This window comes from Vicia villosa, linkage group LG1 (genome assembly GCF_029867415.1).
Source record: "Vicia villosa cultivar HV-30 ecotype Madison, WI linkage group LG1, Vvil1.0, whole genome shotgun sequence".
NCBI classification, from domain to species: Eukaryota; Viridiplantae; Streptophyta; class Magnoliopsida; order Fabales; family Fabaceae; genus Vicia; species Vicia villosa.
The window spans coordinates 63,670,948-63,689,892 of NC_081180.1; the positions used below are offsets into that span (position 1 = coordinate 63,670,948).

Consider the following 18,945-nt stretch of genomic DNA (forward strand, 5'->3'; position numbering starts at 1 on the left):
TTGAGTTCAATTTCGATCCAAGACGATGAAGAAGGTGAAAGATCAATCTATTTCATTAGCAGAGTATTAAAAGGAGCTCAGTTGCGATATCGTATATAGAACATTTAGCCTTGGTCGTCGTGATTACTTCCAGAAAGTTGGAACCATATTTCCAAGGGTTGTCGATCGAGGTTATAACTAATTATTCGATCAAGGAAGTACTAAAGAAGACATATCTGGCTAGGAGGATGGTGGACTGGTCAGTTGCGTTATTCGAGTATCACGTCAGAAGTCCTGGCAGATTTTCTAGTCAAAATCAGCATAATTGTAGAGACAAATTTATTACGCCTTTGGTTTTTATCAGTGGATGGATCCTCTAATTTGAAAGGCAGTGGTGTGGATATCGTGTTTGATATGGTTTTGGAACAGTCTTTATGTTTTAACTTCCGAGTCCCAATTATGTGCTTTTGGAACAATCTGTGTTTAAACTTCCAAGCCAACAAAAATCTGGCAGAATATGAAGCTCTCTTAGCTGGAATGAGGCATTTTTGTGAGGTAGGAGCTACCCACTTAAGAGTCATGAATGACTCTCAATTAGTGATAAACTAGGTGTGGGGGACTATCAAGCAAAGGAATCACTACTAGTTAAGTACCTACAACAAATCTGGAAGATGTCAAAAGAGTTCAAGACCTTTGAAATCATGCATGTACCCCTCGAGGGAAATGTCTGGCCATACCTGTTGTTGAAGCTTGCCAATACCAAAAGGTTGGGTTTAAACTAGACGATGATATAGGAGAACCTCGACACCCCCAATACGAAAGTTAAAGAAGTCGTGATGATTAAAAGAGGAGAAAGTTGGATGACCCTGATCATTGAATACTTAACCAAGGAACATTTTCCCGATGAAGAGGTTAAGGCTAAGAGAACACACCGGCTCGCCACCCCTTATGTCATGTTGGCAGGTAAACTATATAAGATGGGTAGAGAAAATTGATGCTACGATGTATTGTTGAAGACGAAATGACTTTGGTTTTAGTCGAGGTACACAAAGGTATTTGTGGGAGCCACGTAGGAGAAATAGCCCTTAACGAGCAAAATTTTAAGGGTCGATACTACTAGGAAAAAAAGGCTTAGGGAAATTGCAAGGTTCATTAGCCAGTATGACAAATGCCAATAACACACACCCTTCATCCATATTCTAGTCGAATTGATGCACTTGGTCATCATGCCATAACCATTTTACAAGTGAGGTGGATATAATGGGCCCATTCTTGCTAGCACCAAAGCAAACAAATTTTATATTGGTGAAAGTAGATTACTTTACTAAATGGATCGAGGCAAAAGTGATGGCGAAGATAACGATAGAGAGAGTCCGACGTTTTTATTGGAGAAACATCATATGCTACTTTGGTCTATCAAAAACAATTGTATCAAATAATGGTAAGATGGCATATAAAAACAATTGTATCAAATAATGGTAAGATGTAAATTTAAGTTTGATATTCTTTTTTATTATTTAGACATTACCACATTTATCGCATGTAAAATTAATAGTAAATTTCTTTATAATTGGTTTTTCTCCCAAACACTTAGAATACTTTTCATTAATTTATTACAGGAAAATATTAACATGTACTTACTAAATGTTAGGAACACTTAATATATAGAAAGAGGTTAAATGTATTTTATTTTCAGTGTAAACTAGTTTTACACCACCATCTAATAGAATTAATATGCAATCATGTCATATCAGTATTTTAAAATTAAAAGCGTAACATGACAGAATACATATTCGTGATTGGTGTACAGTCAGTGCATACTCTTTTTTCTTATATAAAAAATTTATACATTATTAAAAAAATTAGAAAGTGAAAAAATTTAAAAAGTTTTACAACTATATAGATTAATCGGTATTATAACTTTATACTATATGTCAAATTAGACATTAATTTATCTCCATCCTAAATTATAAATATTTTAACAATTTCATCCAAATTAAAAAATATAATTATTTTATGAGAAAAAAATGATCGGTAGGAGAGAAAATAGGTTAAGCTAGATTTTGGAAGATCTGAGTTTGGATTACGATAAATTTAAAAGGCTTGAGTCTGGCGTATGACCTATTATAGGCTCATTATTTTGGCTTAACCTGGCCTTTTTAAAAGCTGGCTTGACCTAAAAACATAATTAAAGATCTGTTTCTCATTAAAGTTTTCAATTAATTCATATTACTTAAAAAAATTATCGGTCAGCTTATATATGCATATATAGTCCGACCTATTTAGCCTTTATTCTATTCTATTCTAATATATAGGCCAACCTATTTAGCCTATATATATATATATATATATATGAGAAGGGTTATATTTACTCCAGGTGTAAGTTATTATAACTTACTCCAAATTTAGACCATTGATTCTTTTCAATCGAGTGGTTGTAATTAAATATGGAGAGAGAAAACTATTACTTATTATTTTTAACCATTAGATTGAGAAGAATCAATGGTTTAGATTTGGAGTAAATTATAATAACTTACTCCTTGAATAAATATAACCCTCCTCTATATCTATATATATATATATATATATATATATATATATATATATATATATATATATATATATATATATATATATATATATATATATATATATATATATGACTTCATAAGTTTTTTTTAATAGCTTAAGACTGCCTTATTTAATTAAATAGACTTTTTAAAAAAAAAAACATAAATTTGGCCTTTTTATTAAATTGATCTAGCGTGACCTCCAGCCTATTCTCACCCTAATAACAGGTGACTCTACACAATTACCTTTCATTAATAGTATATGAAAAATAAATAAGATATAGAGACTAATAAATAATAATAAAAAGCACCAAGTGACAAAAGTCTAGATCAATACACGACATTTCAGGGTTTGTACTTACATGAGATTTTATGTCCGGTTAACATAAAGCACCAAGTGGTATGAACTGATTCACCAATATTTTGAGAAATCGATTTTAGCCTCTAGAATCAATTTGACTTTTAAAAGTCAAACATGATCTTTATGATGGTATTGGTTTGTCATTGTTGTAAAAGTGCAACCAAACAGGCAAATGTTTTAAATTAAAAAATAAAGAATAAAGAATGAGATTTTCAATTCTTAAACGCGCTATAAATTAAAATAGATTTTTAATCAATAAATAATCCTGAGAAATATGACATTTTCTACATCATTGATCTATAGTTAAATTTTATTCATGTTTAATCCTTCAAGCATAACATGCTAAAACCATCAGAAAATAAAGATACACTACTTTCTGAATAGAGATTAAACAACAACGCGACAAACATCTCTATGCCATCAAAGATTTTGAATCAACAGATCAATCCATTATAAATCAATAGCCACCTACCTATACTCATGCACCAAAATAGTCCAATACAAAACAGTTCTAACATCTTAGGTGTTTGTGCTCGTCGTCCCTGCCAACATACCTCTTCAAATCTGAGAGTTAACCCTCCGTTTTGGAAGTCTCTGCATTTCTTTCCTCAAATGCACTTTCAACAACTGGTTCTTGGTTTCCAACACTTGTTGAAACTATTTTACAAATGGGCATGTTTTCATTCTTACTCAGAAGCTTCAAAGATGGATGAACCTCAATATCACGCATGAATATCCTATCTTCAATATCTAAATTGCTGATATCCACCTCAATTTTTGAAGGAATGTTCTCAGAAGGACAAAGATAAGTTAGACTAGGTCTGATCTTATTCAAAACACCACCTGTAATAATGACATGTAAAGTTTAGACTCTATTAGCAAGCAGTAGAACCACATTAAATTCCCACAAATAGTCTAGTAGTATTAAATTTGTATACACTCAAACAAAATCAAGTGGCTTGAATTATGAATTTTGATATTTAACAGCAGTCCTCCTAACTAAGGCATATAACAAGCACTGTCGAAATATCTTCAATATAGATAAATAGTAAAAAAAACACCTCAAAAAATATTGTAATTAATAAGGAATTTGTTGTTTAGTTACTTTTTTGCATTTTTTCCTAGTATTCTTAATTGAAATTACTTATTGTTGATTTCTTGAGTTATCAATAGCTAAAACAGAAGAGCAAGACAAAAAGAGAATGTAAAAATTTAGACAAGATACACACTACTCAAGACAATCAATCGATAATGTCTTTCAAGTCTATTCCACAACTATGACACACCAATAATCACACAGTTAGGTTTTACCAACACAGAAGAGAGGAGAATAACACAGAGATGCCATAAATGAGATAATGCCATAAATGCTGACCAGTGAGGAGGAGTATTAACAAAAAGAACGTAGGAATTTAGGGAATGGCGTCACTATGCACGGACGAGACCTGGAAGGAAAAATGGCTTGTCCAAAACTACAATGGCAAGCAGTGGATTCAATGGATTTTTAGTCCAAACAAAGGTAAGAGGTGCTCTTTATCTTCCATATAAATTTAGAGGCAATAAACGAACCCATTACAATGTCAATGAGGCAGTAACCTCAAAGGCAAATTTTGTATCTGAAAAGATGTCCACATGCGTAACATGAGGATTTCAGCATAGTAGCCATCCTGCTAAAGAGGTTTTGGGTTCATCTACCTATGCTTATCTGGGGTTGATAACTGTGAAAACTTATATAAGAAATGAATGCTAATGTGCAAGCGACTCCCAAATAGATACATTTCATACAAACTTAAACCATATATATTCAGCAAAGCGAGAATCACACTGCTCAGAAATATCCATTATAAAGCATACACATGATTAATACTATTGATAGTTTGAGAGCTTCAGAAAAGTATTTACCTTTTATCCATTAGACATTTCATTAACAAATTCAAATTCAAAGTAAAAATAGAGTTACCTTTCTGAAGACCAGGGCAAGCATCTTCACCTTTGAAAACAACCGGAACATCAACCTTCAAATTCGTGCCATCTTCAGCCCAAACAAACACCAAGTTCAAAATATTTCCACTCTCTTTGTCCTTATGAATCTACACACCAAACACACAAAATCAAAAAACCATAATTACCAAAAATTCAAACAAAATATATACAATAAACACAAAAAAAACATAAACCTTGATGGGTAACACAGTTCCGCTTTCAAGCAAATGAGTGGATCCGGATCCAGCACGAATCTGGAGCGGAAAACGGGTGGAACAGAAGAACGGATCTTCAACGGAATTGAGCACTGCCTTAATCTGCTTCTTCTCGACGGTGAGTAGATGTTTCCTTGACGTAGATCGTGAGTCGGGGGTTTTGTCAAGAAGGTTCTGGAAGAAAACGACGGCCGGTATTCGACCTTGCTTTCTGTCTCTGGCTGCGACTTTACTGCCCGTGCTTTCTCTTGGGATTGCTTGGATTGTGTGGTAATGACTACGGCGGAGTGATGATAAAGAGGACGTACGGTTTGCTTCCGCTGATCGGAGATGGCCGGCGGCGGAGCGCCACCATTGCGCCATGATTGTTTTCTCTGTTCGTCTTGTTGCAACGCGAAAATGGGGTTTTGAGATTAGAGGTTTTAGGTTCTGGACCTATTTGGGCTTTTTCGTTTCTTACTGTTGGGCCAAGCTTTAGGCTCATTTTGAAAGATTTTATCCTGAAAATTATACCCCATACCCCTACGTTTATCCGAATACCCCTACAAAAAAAAAATTCGGATAAATTTACCCCTGTATAAATAGTAGAAATTACAAAATTTTTAACTTTTTCCCTCATTCTTACCGTTCCGGTTGCTGTAGGGAAAAGAAAAAAAATTTCAGCCAAAACCGGATAACCCAGGGTCTGCATTTCCGGTTCTCAGTTCAAGCAAAAAGTAAGTTTTGCCAAAATTTTTCTCAGCCGGATAACCCAGCGTTGGGGTTTCCGGTTCATGTCGTTACCAGCCGGATAACCCAGTGATGGGGTTTCCGGTTCATGTAGTTACCAGCCGGATAACCCAGTGAAGGGGTTTCCGGTTCTTGTTTCCCTCAGCCGGATAAACCCCCCTTGGGGTTTCCGGTTCCTTTTTTTTTTCGTTTTTTTTTTTGATATTATATTTTTTTTTAATTGTTAACTTTTTTTTTAGTGGTTCGAAGAAGAGGAGGTGCGATCGACGGAATGCGTCAAAGAGGAAGACAACGTCGAAAGGCTGATGGCGAGGGACAGCAGGGAGGTGCACCTGAGGTTGGTCCGCAGCATCCGACATTTCCTGGAGGACCTAGTGATACATCTTTATTGGTTAGATATCAGAGTCATGTTGCCTATCATTTATGGTTGGGCGAGGTATGTAAATGTTTTCTTAAATGTTATTTTTTAAATTACATGTACTTATATATTAACATATATTACAAATTATTTTCAGGAGAGACGACCAAAGCCAGCCTTAAAGGTTGCTGCACATGGCAGCAAATTATCATATATATCTCATGAGCTTCATCATTATTTACAGCGTCAGCGTCATCAGGCTGTTCCTGAAGACGAACAGTTTCTAGAGATATTTAGAGCACTCAGACTTGCACAGGGCGGACCATTACCTAGGGAAGGTCCAATTACCTATGACAATGAATCTGATTGATGTCACATTTTATGTTTATATTTCTGTTTTAGTTTGAGACTTATGTATTACTATGACTTATAGTTTGAGATTGATGTCACATTTTATGTTTATATTTATGTTTTAATTTGAGACTTATGTATTATTATGACTTATAGTTTGAGATTAACTATTTATAATCCATTTGTCAACATATTAAAATCCAATATCATAAAATCATACTAAATAGTACCAATGTTTTAATATCATAAAATCAATCTAAGCTGACATATTTTGGTAGTATAGGCATTAGCCGTTGCCAATATTGTAACCGCCCGGCAAATCCTACCATCCAAGAAGTTGCATCTTTTGTGCGATATTTCGTCCAATCAGTTGTGACAGGTGGCAACGGGAATCCTTCATTCATGTTTACCTGCACACAAAATAAATATCAGAAAAACTCGAATAGGGATTGAATGTACCAAAATTGTGTTTCTAATTACCTGAACCCAATGATTTCCATTGACAAATCCGATGCAGTAAATGGATGCATTAGGTGAATGTGCACTCGTCATAGGAAAGTAACTCAAACTAAGGTGACCTAAAGAGACGAAAACAACGTTACACCGATTAGCTATTACATAGCCCAACTCAGGTAACGTCATCCATTTATTTGGTGGTTGTTGACCTAAAGTTTCTATCACCAACGATGATCTCACTGTTGGAAGGCGTTTACCAAATAAATCCTCATACAACTTACTTCTAGGACCTATAATTTCTTTATCCAAATCCCGACGAACCATTGACCATCCATTTGTGCCATAACCATGCAAAGATGCAATGGCTCTAAACCCACAATTTCCATCATCTCTTACATCAACAATGTCATCAATAAATGGTCTGATGTAATCTGGAAATTGTACAATGTATTTATCAAATTCTCTATTTTTTGAGGTTTGGGATAGTTGTGAATATAACCTCTTTGAAGATTTTTGAGAACTCGAATGTGCTTGATCAACATACTCATATCCTGAAGGATCACGATAAACATCATATCCCACAGGTCTCTTCCCTTTCTTCTTAACCCCTCCTTTGGTTTTAATTTTTTCAGGCGGTGGACACATCTTTGTTTTAGTCGGATAACCAATCTCACACACTCTGCTTTTTAATGCTCTTTTTCCTACAACATCTAATGACTTCCACCTTTTCCAAATTTCGTCGATTGCATTTGTCATGTCTATTTCTGATCCATCATCTGCATTTATATCTTGATTTCCTTCCATACTTAGTTTCCTCCAATGAATATGAATAGCCTCAATTGGTATAGCATCACCACTCAATGTATATCTCCCTAACTCACAAGCACATGGTAACCCAAATACTTTTCTATGAGTACATCCGCACTTTTGCGTATCGGTACCTACCATGTCAATCCTCAACCACTCTTCAGCAATCTGCCTCAATGCAGCTCTTGATACTGAACCACGCAAATTTGAATAAAAAGGACTAGTGTGTGCATGCTCAACTTCATAAAAACTCTTCTAAAATGAAGCTCTAATGTTGCCCACTTGTATCTTGATATTGTCATTCATAGCCTCCCAACATTTGCATAAATCACCTAAGATATTCTCTAACATTTGCTTAAGTTTCCAATGCGCAGACTTCACCCTTTAAATAAAACAAAACAACCAATTATCTGTAATATTAATATAAAGAAACAATGTCTATAAAATCACATAAACATGCCTATTTGTTGTGGTGTTTCCCAAATGTAACACTTGATTGATCCATGCTTCGACAAATCGATGTTTGTGAGGTGTCAACCATGTTTCATTCACATAATCAATAAAACCTTTGGAGTCAACACATGCATCCTCAAGTTGTTTCAACCTTTGATGATACTCCATCTCATCACTAGCCCTTGTAAGTTCAAACCACATTTTCTCCACATTTTCTCGCATATCATCCACAACATGTTCCTTACACTTTGATTTCACGTTTTTGTTGATGTGAAATCGGCAAAGCAAATTAGTTGTCTTTGGAAATACTGTTTCAATGGCTTTCATTAAAGCAAGATCTCTATCAGTCAAGATTACCTGAGGACAATCATCCTGCTTGATAAACAATTGTTTCAACTTATCCAATACCCAACAAAAAGTCTCTGTCTGCTCAGATTCCATATAGGCAAATGCAACAGCAAATGTTAATTTAGTTGATGTCATACCAACTATTTCAAACAACGGTTGTCTGTACTTGTTTGTCTTGTATGTGCAGTCCATAATCAATACAATAAGAAACATATTCAACAGCTTCACAGATTCTGGATGAGCCCAGAAAATATCTCTCATAACTTCTGACTCATCCTTTTTCCTACTCCAGTAAACATAACCCGATTCTTCAACCAACTTGAGCAATTGTTCCATTTCTGTTCTGGGACCCCTTATGTCTTTTTGTATCTTACTCTTATGTTTGTATATTTGCGTGATCCGAGTGACATTCTCCGGGTCACGCTCTTGCAATGACAATAATATGTGTCTTGGTGGAACATGGCGTTTTGTCAAATCAACAATATGTTGCTTATCATCTGTATTTAGTCGACTTACGAAAGCATGACCTTCAAATCTATCAGGTAAGCCGTGGTTGTGTACTCCGCATTTTACATCGATCTTCCATCCAGAACCATCTTTCGACGGTGTTGACCTAATTTTGAAAGGACAACCACATCTCTTACTAGCACTTTGGGTTTCGCTATCTATTTTTTTGTATTTTCCACCTCTATCACAACCAAATACTAATTTATCACTTCTTCCTCTCTTGCCTATTTTGGTATCTGAACGAGTTATTATAACTGTCACTTTATTCCTAATTCCAACCTCCTTAATCCAACTTATCGCCTCTTCTCTTGTAGCAAATTTTTGACCAGTTACAAAAACATCAGTTGTATCCACACATGTTTGAGTTACATCGCATTTCATCAAAGGAGGATCCGCACCTAAATATATAAAATTAATTTAGTTTAATATATAATTAAAAAAATTAAAAAAAAAACGGAAAAAAAATTGAAAAAAAAAAGGAACCCGAACACCCAATTCTGGGATATCCGGTTCAGTAAAATTGAAAAAAAAAAAAGGAGCCGGAACACCCACCCCTGGGTTGTCCGGTTTTGGATTTTACTCACCAGAATTCTCCATCTTTTCGTCCGTACATACAGTAAAAATGTAAAAATAAAAAATAAAAAAGAAAAGTTAAAAATTTAATAAGGACAAAATTGGGATTTTTTTAAAATTGTAGGGGTATTGGGATAAATGTAGGGGTACGGGGTATAATTTTCTTTTATCCTCCCACCCCTAAAAATGAGGGAATTTTTTAATACACCCTATAAGGGTGAAATAAATCTTTAAAAACTCGAAAATATTTTTAGGATATGCATCTCCAAACGCATCATAAATCAAATTTTAAGGTGTTTCTAAAATTTATATCCGAAAACACTCATGTTTACACGTTATTATTATTTGAATGTTGGATTTAATTATTCAGTGGTATTTTCGGATATGCGTATCCGAAAATATTGTTGCTATACCATCTTGTTGCATGATCACCCCTACCACTATTTCATTCTCTTCATTTTCCCCATAACCAAAACCTACCACAAAACTTCAATCATTCTCAATCAACTTTTCGTCACCAAACCAAGTTTCAAGTGTTTTGTCATATAATAAAGCATAGAAAGAACTTGTTTTAGATTTAAGCGGTGACAATTTATTCGGTGTATTTTTAAATGTATTGCCGCGTACAATGTAACTTATATACGATTCAATACATATATAGTATATCTATTCAACATTTTACCGCTGTTTATTTTTACCGATTTAATTTTTTTTTTCATGTTTCTATGGTACTGATTCTGCTAAAACAAAATTTATTTTTGATTCTGCATAATTCGAATATGCATATCCAAGATAACCTTCATTTTTGAAAAACTGAAATGTGGTGAGTTTGGATATGTGTCAGTGTTTATATCAAATATGTGTGTCCAAAAGCTACCATTTGGTGCCTTCGAATATGTGTCTCCGAACCTATTCAATAAAAAACTGAAATATGGTGAATTCGAATTAAGGGGAAACTATGGGAATTTCGCCAAGGGCCCCTAAGAACCCATAAGGGTGTATTAAGAAACTCCCAAATCTAATCTTACATCCAACATGAGTATTGCTATTACCATTGTGCCTTACTTAATAATTCTAAATTTTTAAAAGTACTGTAAAATACTGATTTTACTTGTTATTATCGGAGATTTTATCCTGTCACCTCCACACTTTGACTTGGCACCCCGACATTTTTCCATAATATCTATATTATCCTTGTCGAAATTTTATCAAAAAGTTCGGACAAAAAATCTGGTAGAAGAAGCAAAAAATCTGGTACAAATAAAAAAATTCAGTAGCGTATATAAAAAATCCGGTATTCTGGATATTTTAAAATTTTGACATTTCGAGTTTCATATCAGTTTTTTTAAAAGTACCCATTTGAAGGTAGAGAAAAACACAAGAAATGAGTGGTTTGAATTGGGTTTTTTTCTTAAAAACTTTTCCCTTAAAAAATTATATTCATTCAAATGATGACCAATATGGAGTGCTATGAAGATAAACATGATAGGTTCAATTTATACATATTCACCTTCAACAAGGTTACTCATGTCTACCCGCCAATGTGATTTTGCCTTAGACAAAGACTTAATCCACTATAACCAAAATGATTACAAATGCACAGGCTACCCGTTGGTGACTAACAATCAAAGCAATGATCAATTTTTCAATGATCTTCTTAATAATTCTGACCTACTCAGTTCCCTAAGAGATTTAATGATCATTGACTCCTTAAGGAATCTGACCTATCCGGTCCCATGAAGGAGATTTCTCCATAATGAAAACCTGTCAAAGTCTTCTTAAGTCTACCGACTAACACTTAGTCACTCAAGGAACATTCGAATTTCAGTTGATTAATAGTTTGTATTTACATGATTCCTTCTTACAAGCGGATTACACAAATGTTAATTATAATAGATATTAACACAAAAGTGTTAAGCAAGTTATGAACAACAACCTCATGCTTTTACATAATTCTACAAAGATGTATTTGATTAGAATTTGGGTAGCATCTTGTAGTGTTCTTCTTTTTCTTCTTTCTTTTCTTTTCTTTTTATATTCTTTATCTCTCTTTCATAGTGTTTTGCTTCAACTGGCATAACTTCCGCCACTTGAATTGAATTCTTAGATCTTCTTTTATAACCTTCAAAGGAGACGTTGTGAGGATAGAAAAGTGCTTTCTATTATCAATAGTTACTTCCCAACGGATAGTATCAAATGTAGGTCTTGGATAGTATGAAACATCATTTTCCTTTGCCTACAACTTGCTACATTATCATGAGATCATGGGAGACAACTTCTTTGAATAGTACAAACGTCTTTGTCATAGCGGAATGTCTAGCATATTGTTGTATTGTAATCTTCTTGAGAAAGTTTCTTGATCTTATCTTCAAATGATGTAATTCTGATTTGACGTAATGAGCTTTGAAGAGATCAACTTATTGTCTTTGTTCTTCTGATGAATTTTTTGATGAGTAGTTCATAAACAACTTTGTCATGATAGCATAAGAAAATCAGAGTTGTTAGAATCAGAACCTTGTCTTTCAGAAATGGTAACAACAACTTTTATGAAATACGAAGCTTGTCTTATGATTTGGAACTGAACTTTATCTGGAAGTTATATAAGATATCTAATATGAGAAATGAGAATGAGTCCAGATGATGTTTCATGCATTAGTTTCAGAGTCTTTCAGAATTGGAACATTGTCTTCAGATATACAAAGCAACAACTTATTTGAGGAACAAGTCTTTGTCTACACGTGAAAGCTTTTGTAATTCACAAGTCTTAAAATCTGAGCTTTGAGTCTTGACTTATGATCTGGATATCTAATGTCTGATATCTTGATTTCATCTTCATAGTTAAAGGCAACAACTTCTTTGACAAACAAATCTTAGCTTGAAGCAAAAGCTTATTTCTGGTGCAATCTTGTTTTTTGGTCTTGGAGAAAAAGCTCTAACATACTTCTTTTTATTAGAGACACTTGTGACTTCTGAAGCAGCAACTTATTGAGAAATACATAGGAGATCCTTTTTCCAGTGAACATTCAACATTCTTCAGAACAACCGATGTTACTTCAGAAGTGGGTGTGAATAGTCTTTGTGGTGTGCTAAGCATATTTCTGATGATTCTTCAAACAACATTCCTGAATCAATTATAACTTCTAATCTTCACACTCAAGAAACTATTAGAAACAAAATTGTTGCATAAAAAATATATGTATTGTTATCATCAAAACTTGAGGATTGGATGCAGGACCAAATCTTGTTCTAACACCATATTTATTGGACTATTTAAAAAGGTACCGGTTTTTCAAAATCATGTTATGTGTGTGATTCGAATCATGATTTGAGAAATTTCAAAATAATGTGTTGTAATTCGAATCACATTGTGACTGTGACTCGAATCAATCTTCTCATCGCAAAATCTCAAAATTTTCAAATCTTATGGCTCGAATCATGAAGGAAAAAATTGAAAAATTTTAATGCATGTAAAAATTGTTTTAATGGGATGCAAAATTTTGAATGATGATTTTAATGTAAAATGTTTTTTATGCAAATTCCAAAATAGTTTTAGTGCTAGAAATTAAATGGTGATGCATGAATGATGCACATGTAAATACTATGAGGCCGGCGGAATAAAATTAAATCGATGAATGAGACAATTAAATGATTAAAATATGAAATGAAAAAACATGTCACACACATATATTTCAAAATAAAAATACATCTATGCAAGCAAATAATCACAAACATGTATACACAAAAAGAATAAAGAAGGTCTGGAACGATCATACCAATTTAGACGATCTGGGCTTAACTCGTTGCACACGAAAACAATTAATGATCAACAACAAGAATATCATAAGCTAAAATATGACCGGTCATACACTAAAATCGGATAAAAATCCTCTTGCATGTCTGAAGATCACTATTAGACTCTCCTTCATAAGACTTCAGATGAACATGAATGAGGATTGTTCTGATTATTATTGATTGGCATTTATTGACAGTCTCAATTAATTGATTCAACTCTTTAAAGATCATTATCCCTTCAAGTAATATATTTCTAACCTTGAATATTTTGTAATTGTTGAAAACTCAGGGAATATTGCCAGTAGTCATAAACCGCCTTCATCTTCTTTTCACGATATAACCTTTGAAGAATAGGTCACTAGTTTATGCTTTTAGCTTCTTTATTTTATCTCTCAAAAACTTCAAATACGTAATCATATGAAAGCATGACCATCTTTAAGTAGGATCAATCAAGAAAAAACTTTAAGACAAAGTGTCAAGTTTCCGGTTACCCTGCACATACTTCAAATTATTGTCAGTTCAATCCTTGATGAACAAAAACTTAAAGAATATCTTAAGTATAATTAATGTTTGAAGAATACATTAGTAAGACTTTACTTTAAGTTAATCTATGTAATGCATGCAATGAATGATTAGACATTAGGAAACTAATGTAATATTATTGGACTTAATTGAATTGCATAAACTTCCAAACCTATAGAAAAACTCGTTTGGGATCTAAGAAGCCATATCCTTAATTTTTGGAGTCGCAAGACTTTGATTAAAAACCAAGTTCTGATACTAATTGTAGGGTGAGAATACAGATACAAAAGGTTTAGAAGGGGGTTAAATAGACCTATCCCCCAAAAGAAAATTTTAAAAACAATTTAGGTCCCATAAACGAAATCAGAGATTTTAAGATATGTGGAAGTAAAACACAAAGAAAGCTTTGAAGCATCTCAGTGAATTAGACCAACTGAATTATTACAAGAGTCGTACTGGATTATTAGAAGATATCCGTAAGGATTTAATTCTTTCTAATGCAAATCAATTACAAGATAACCAAAGCTGCTTTAAACAAATTTATTTAAAAACACTTTATGTAGTTGTCCATTCAATACATAATCTGATTTATGATGATCCAATGAGTTTGATGCATGGTAGACCTAAGCTTACACATTAAATCTCTATAAGAAAGGTCTAACCTAAATGACATACAAACGATGAAATTATGCACTAATGCAATATCCATAGCAATAAATGCTGGAACACTAAGAAGGTAAGGGAAGATAGAAAAGATACATATAGATATATAGTTGTTCGGCGCTTGTCCCCCTTTTTTACTCCCCCACTCTTCATTGGTATTAAAGAACCATCGGGAAATAATCACGATCTTCCACTATTTTGATAAGTTTGATACATGCATTTCGATTATAATGAAATATCACACGATAGTTCCCTCTGCTGATGCATATACTCAAACTGCTAACAAACACAAGATCCCCAAAGATCTTGATCCAATAACCTTGATATCCATAATAACCTACTCTAAGTATTCGTGTGTGGCAATCTACCTTGTTCCCACCGGTTTCTTGTCTGAGAGATTACCATTAGCTAAGCGTTAATTGAACAACTCCCAACTTTGTCTATGAACAGTCTTTACGTGATCTCACAAAAGTTGGACAACTTCTAACTCCGACTTACAAACAATTTGTACCCGACTTTGCCAAAATCTTCCATGGAGTATAGTGAAACTCTCTTCTTGATAGATACAAGTAAGAACCAAATTGCATTCAAGAAATGATCCTCGCAACTGTAACAAACAACAATCTCCATATAAAAATATTAGATACCCTAATGTATCACTAGTCTCCCTCAAATACTCAATCTTTAGAAATGAAGGTCCACAACAATGGAAAAGGACTAAGGTTGAAGATGATGAACAATGCCAAAGGAATCTCACACACACTTTAATTCACAAGGTGTTAGTTAAGGAATTAGAATTAGGTGAAAGTAGAATACACACAAAAGTTCTCTATAATTTGTGGATAAATGGGTCTAGGATCTTGATGGTTATCATGAGATTAATCAACCATGAATCACTACAAGATTGATCAACTCACTTTTTCTATTTTCCCTCAAAATAACAACAAATTACACAAGATAAATATGTAACAAAAAAAAAGTGAATCTGACATGGATTAGCACTCAAGAATTTGTTCTTCAAACAAGTGAAAGATTCAAAAGTGCTTGGAATAGACACCCTAGAGAAGAGAACACAAATTGATATTTTTTGTGTTAGGGTTTCACCTGAGATTCCATCATGAAGAAGATTCACTCTCAAGATTTTTTTCTTCATGACTAATGTCTCGAAAAAATTATTTTTGGATCAAAAGAAACAACTATTTAAATCTAAGGTGGAAAATTGAATTTGGGAAACTATGATTTGATTCAAGTAATAGTCATGATTCGAGCCATTTGGTGTTGTGATTCGAGTCTATTTCACTTCATGATTCGAGTCAAATTAAGCAGAGTCTAATTCTAGCTCTCATAGAGAGCAATATTTCAAATTAGGTTCAAACCATGATTCAAATCAAATCATCCATAGGCCAAATCCAATTTTCACAATAAGCATGATTTGAGTTGCACATTATACATGATTCAAATTAAATTACTAGGCACCTTGATTTAAGTATTCTAAATTGCGATTCAAGAAACACTTGATGAAACGACAAAAACACATTTGCTAGGCAAAAAAATGAACATTATCATGGATAAACACTTCTAGTTTATTGAATAATAAGGGGTATTAATGGTACGATCTAAATAGCCGAAGCAAACATAATATAATTCAAATGGTAATGAATTACTATCTTGCGAATACTAAAATAATGAACACATTACAAACACACTAATAATCAAATAATACATACATGCAAATTGACAAAACATTAAAACTAAACGCGATACCAAACAATAACGTGACTGCAATTTCAAATCTCACTTCTTATTTTCAATATAAAAAATTGTGTTTTATTTTAAGGATCATTATATTCTAAATAAATCTTCTTGAATTAACCTATCTAAACTTGTTAATACTTAAACATAAATAATCATTAGAAGAATCAATTAATCTTAAACAAATTAGTTTGTTATCTTCAAAATATTTTAGAGTAAATTTCAACAATCATAACCCTTGAATGAAGTGTTCTTGGGATTCTTTGGTCAATCATGTTGGTTTTCTAAATAAAGAGGAAGGGATGTCATTTTGTATTCAATTATTATTCATCTATCTTATATTCATAGTATTAAACAAAATTAAGAAAAAATTCATAACTTTTTTTGTTCATAGGAGGACAAATTGAAATTCTCTTTTTTTTTTCTCATTGTCATAATGTTTTTATCTAATTGTTTTATTGCTTCTTTGAAGATAAATTAATTTCTCAATCATTGTTTCTTCATTATTTTCAATGAGGTTTTTCCATTATTTACCCACTTAATAACGAGGGGATATTTTTTTTCTGGGGGATAATGTCTTTCTTGACCTTCCTTTTATAAACTTCTAGGTTAAATCAATGAGGTCTACTCCTATAGAAGAAGCCTCCTACTATATAGCACCTCAAAACTCACAATAATTTTTTGCGAAGAGTCTACAAAGGTTATGGATGATGGAGTCTAAGTAGGAGGAACTTGAGAGCTTGTGTGAGTCTTTTCCAACTTCTATTTCATCAATAGGCTTCTAGATAACATCATGGCTTCAAAATTAAATAAAGGTTAGAATAGATAAACATTATAGTAATTAAAAGATACAAGGAAATAGATAGGCCAAGAAGAGAATTTGCTTCGTTAGAGTTGGTGGCCAAAAATAGGGTCCGGGTATAAAATAGTTAGTCCTTTATTTTTGTTTCACCAGTTTTCTAATATACACAAGACACCTTATCGAAAGAACAAATGAACTATCTGATTTAAGTTACATAACCCTAGTCATGGTCAGACAATTCTTCATCCTCAATCAACAAAATTTTGGGGTGCCCATATAGTTGGTACCTCGAGACTTATTTTGGGTTGAAATCCCTTTAGAGGATTTTGGGGTGTCATGATGACAAACCTCACCATGGAGCTCCTCCATAAGAAGGTTGATAATGAAATGTTGATATTTGAAAATTTTGAGGTTATGGGTAAAAGGCTAAAAAAAATCTTTGAAGATTGATTAAAAGAGACGAGGCCTTAGTGATCATTAGGGTTAAAAGCCTCCCATAGGATGCTAAAGAAGACAAATATATGGCGTGAAATTCTCATATAAGCATAGGGAATTTGAAATGTGTGTAAATAGCCCTAATAATTGAGATGTAGCTGAAATGGCACTGCAAAATGATTTAGTAGCCTTAATTAAAAAAATCCTTAGAAGGAAGGAGAAACCTCATCTCATGAAATGATATTTAATATACAGAAAAAAGTGCCTTAGGTATTGGTTGCAAATCTGATCCCCATCAGAAGGAAGTTCTACGACTGAATCTTCAAATCTGATACTTCTGGAAAAAGACAAAATAACGTTAGCCCCAGTTCACAAAATATAAAGGGTTTCCCCAAATGTTTGATTATTGATGTACTAGTCAATGGTGATTGTCCTTGAGTCAATGATCAGACTAGTGCTAGGATATATGTTTGTTTTCCCCATCTTTGACCTACTTTACGATAAGAAAGAGTGAGTATTAAGAGAAAACTTATCCACCCACCCTGAGTGAAAGGGCGAAAGGTTTTCCATAAAAAATAAATCATAATAAAATGGAGAATTTCAAAAGTTTCATATGATTATAAAATGTGTAGATAATAGTACCACCACTCATTATATTCTAGGGTAGACCACTCTTTGCATAGAGAAATATGTGTATTAAGAATAAAGGTTTCTTATACTACTTATATAAAAAAACCATGATTTTTTTCAAAATATTTCACATTATAGCAACAATGGTTTATTCGTTGTAACAATTAAAAACAAGTATGACCGATTTCATGAATTCATTCATGTTATATCAATAAAAAAGTTCAATATAGATATATACTTAAAAATATGGTTTAATAATTTATTTACAACAATGCATTTTTTCTTTTTACTTTTAGATGTAAATTATCATAATCACATGCGATTGATGTTACATTTGTATTTTTAGATCAAATCTTGTGCAACTATCCAATATGAAACTACATTATTTACTTTAACGAGAATATATACGAAAACAACCTTATTAAATAAATAATAAATTAATGATAAAATATTATATGTAAAAATAAATATTAGCAAGCAAATCAACCATCATATGTGCAGTAAAATTACTTACGAGACTACTTATGTTTTTTAATTTGTAATAGCTTAATTAATATTTATATTACTTTTAGTGATAAAGGTCTTTCTAACTAAATATTATATGAACTTATATAAATTGTTTCAATAATATACAATTATTTTTAATTTTTTTCAAGTTA

At 32.8% G+C, this 18,945-nt stretch overlaps 1 protein-coding gene across 1 annotated transcript; it reads right to left on the reverse strand.

Annotated features, from left to right (window-relative positions):
* Nucleotides 1-3,175: 3,175 nt before the first annotated feature.
* Nucleotides 3,176-5,520, reverse strand: LOC131639627 (uncharacterized). The gene is made up of 3 exons (XM_058910117.1): nucleotides 5,088-5,520; nucleotides 4,871-5,000; nucleotides 3,176-3,753 (listed from the first exon to the last, which is right to left on the reverse strand). Exons 1-3 carry the CDS (start codon nucleotides 5,469-5,471, stop codon nucleotides 3,482-3,484), a joined length of 786 nt encoding a protein of 261 aa, XP_058766100.1. The 5' UTR covers nucleotides 5,472-5,520; the 3' UTR covers nucleotides 3,176-3,481.
* Nucleotides 5,521-18,945: the final 13,425 nt, after the last annotated feature.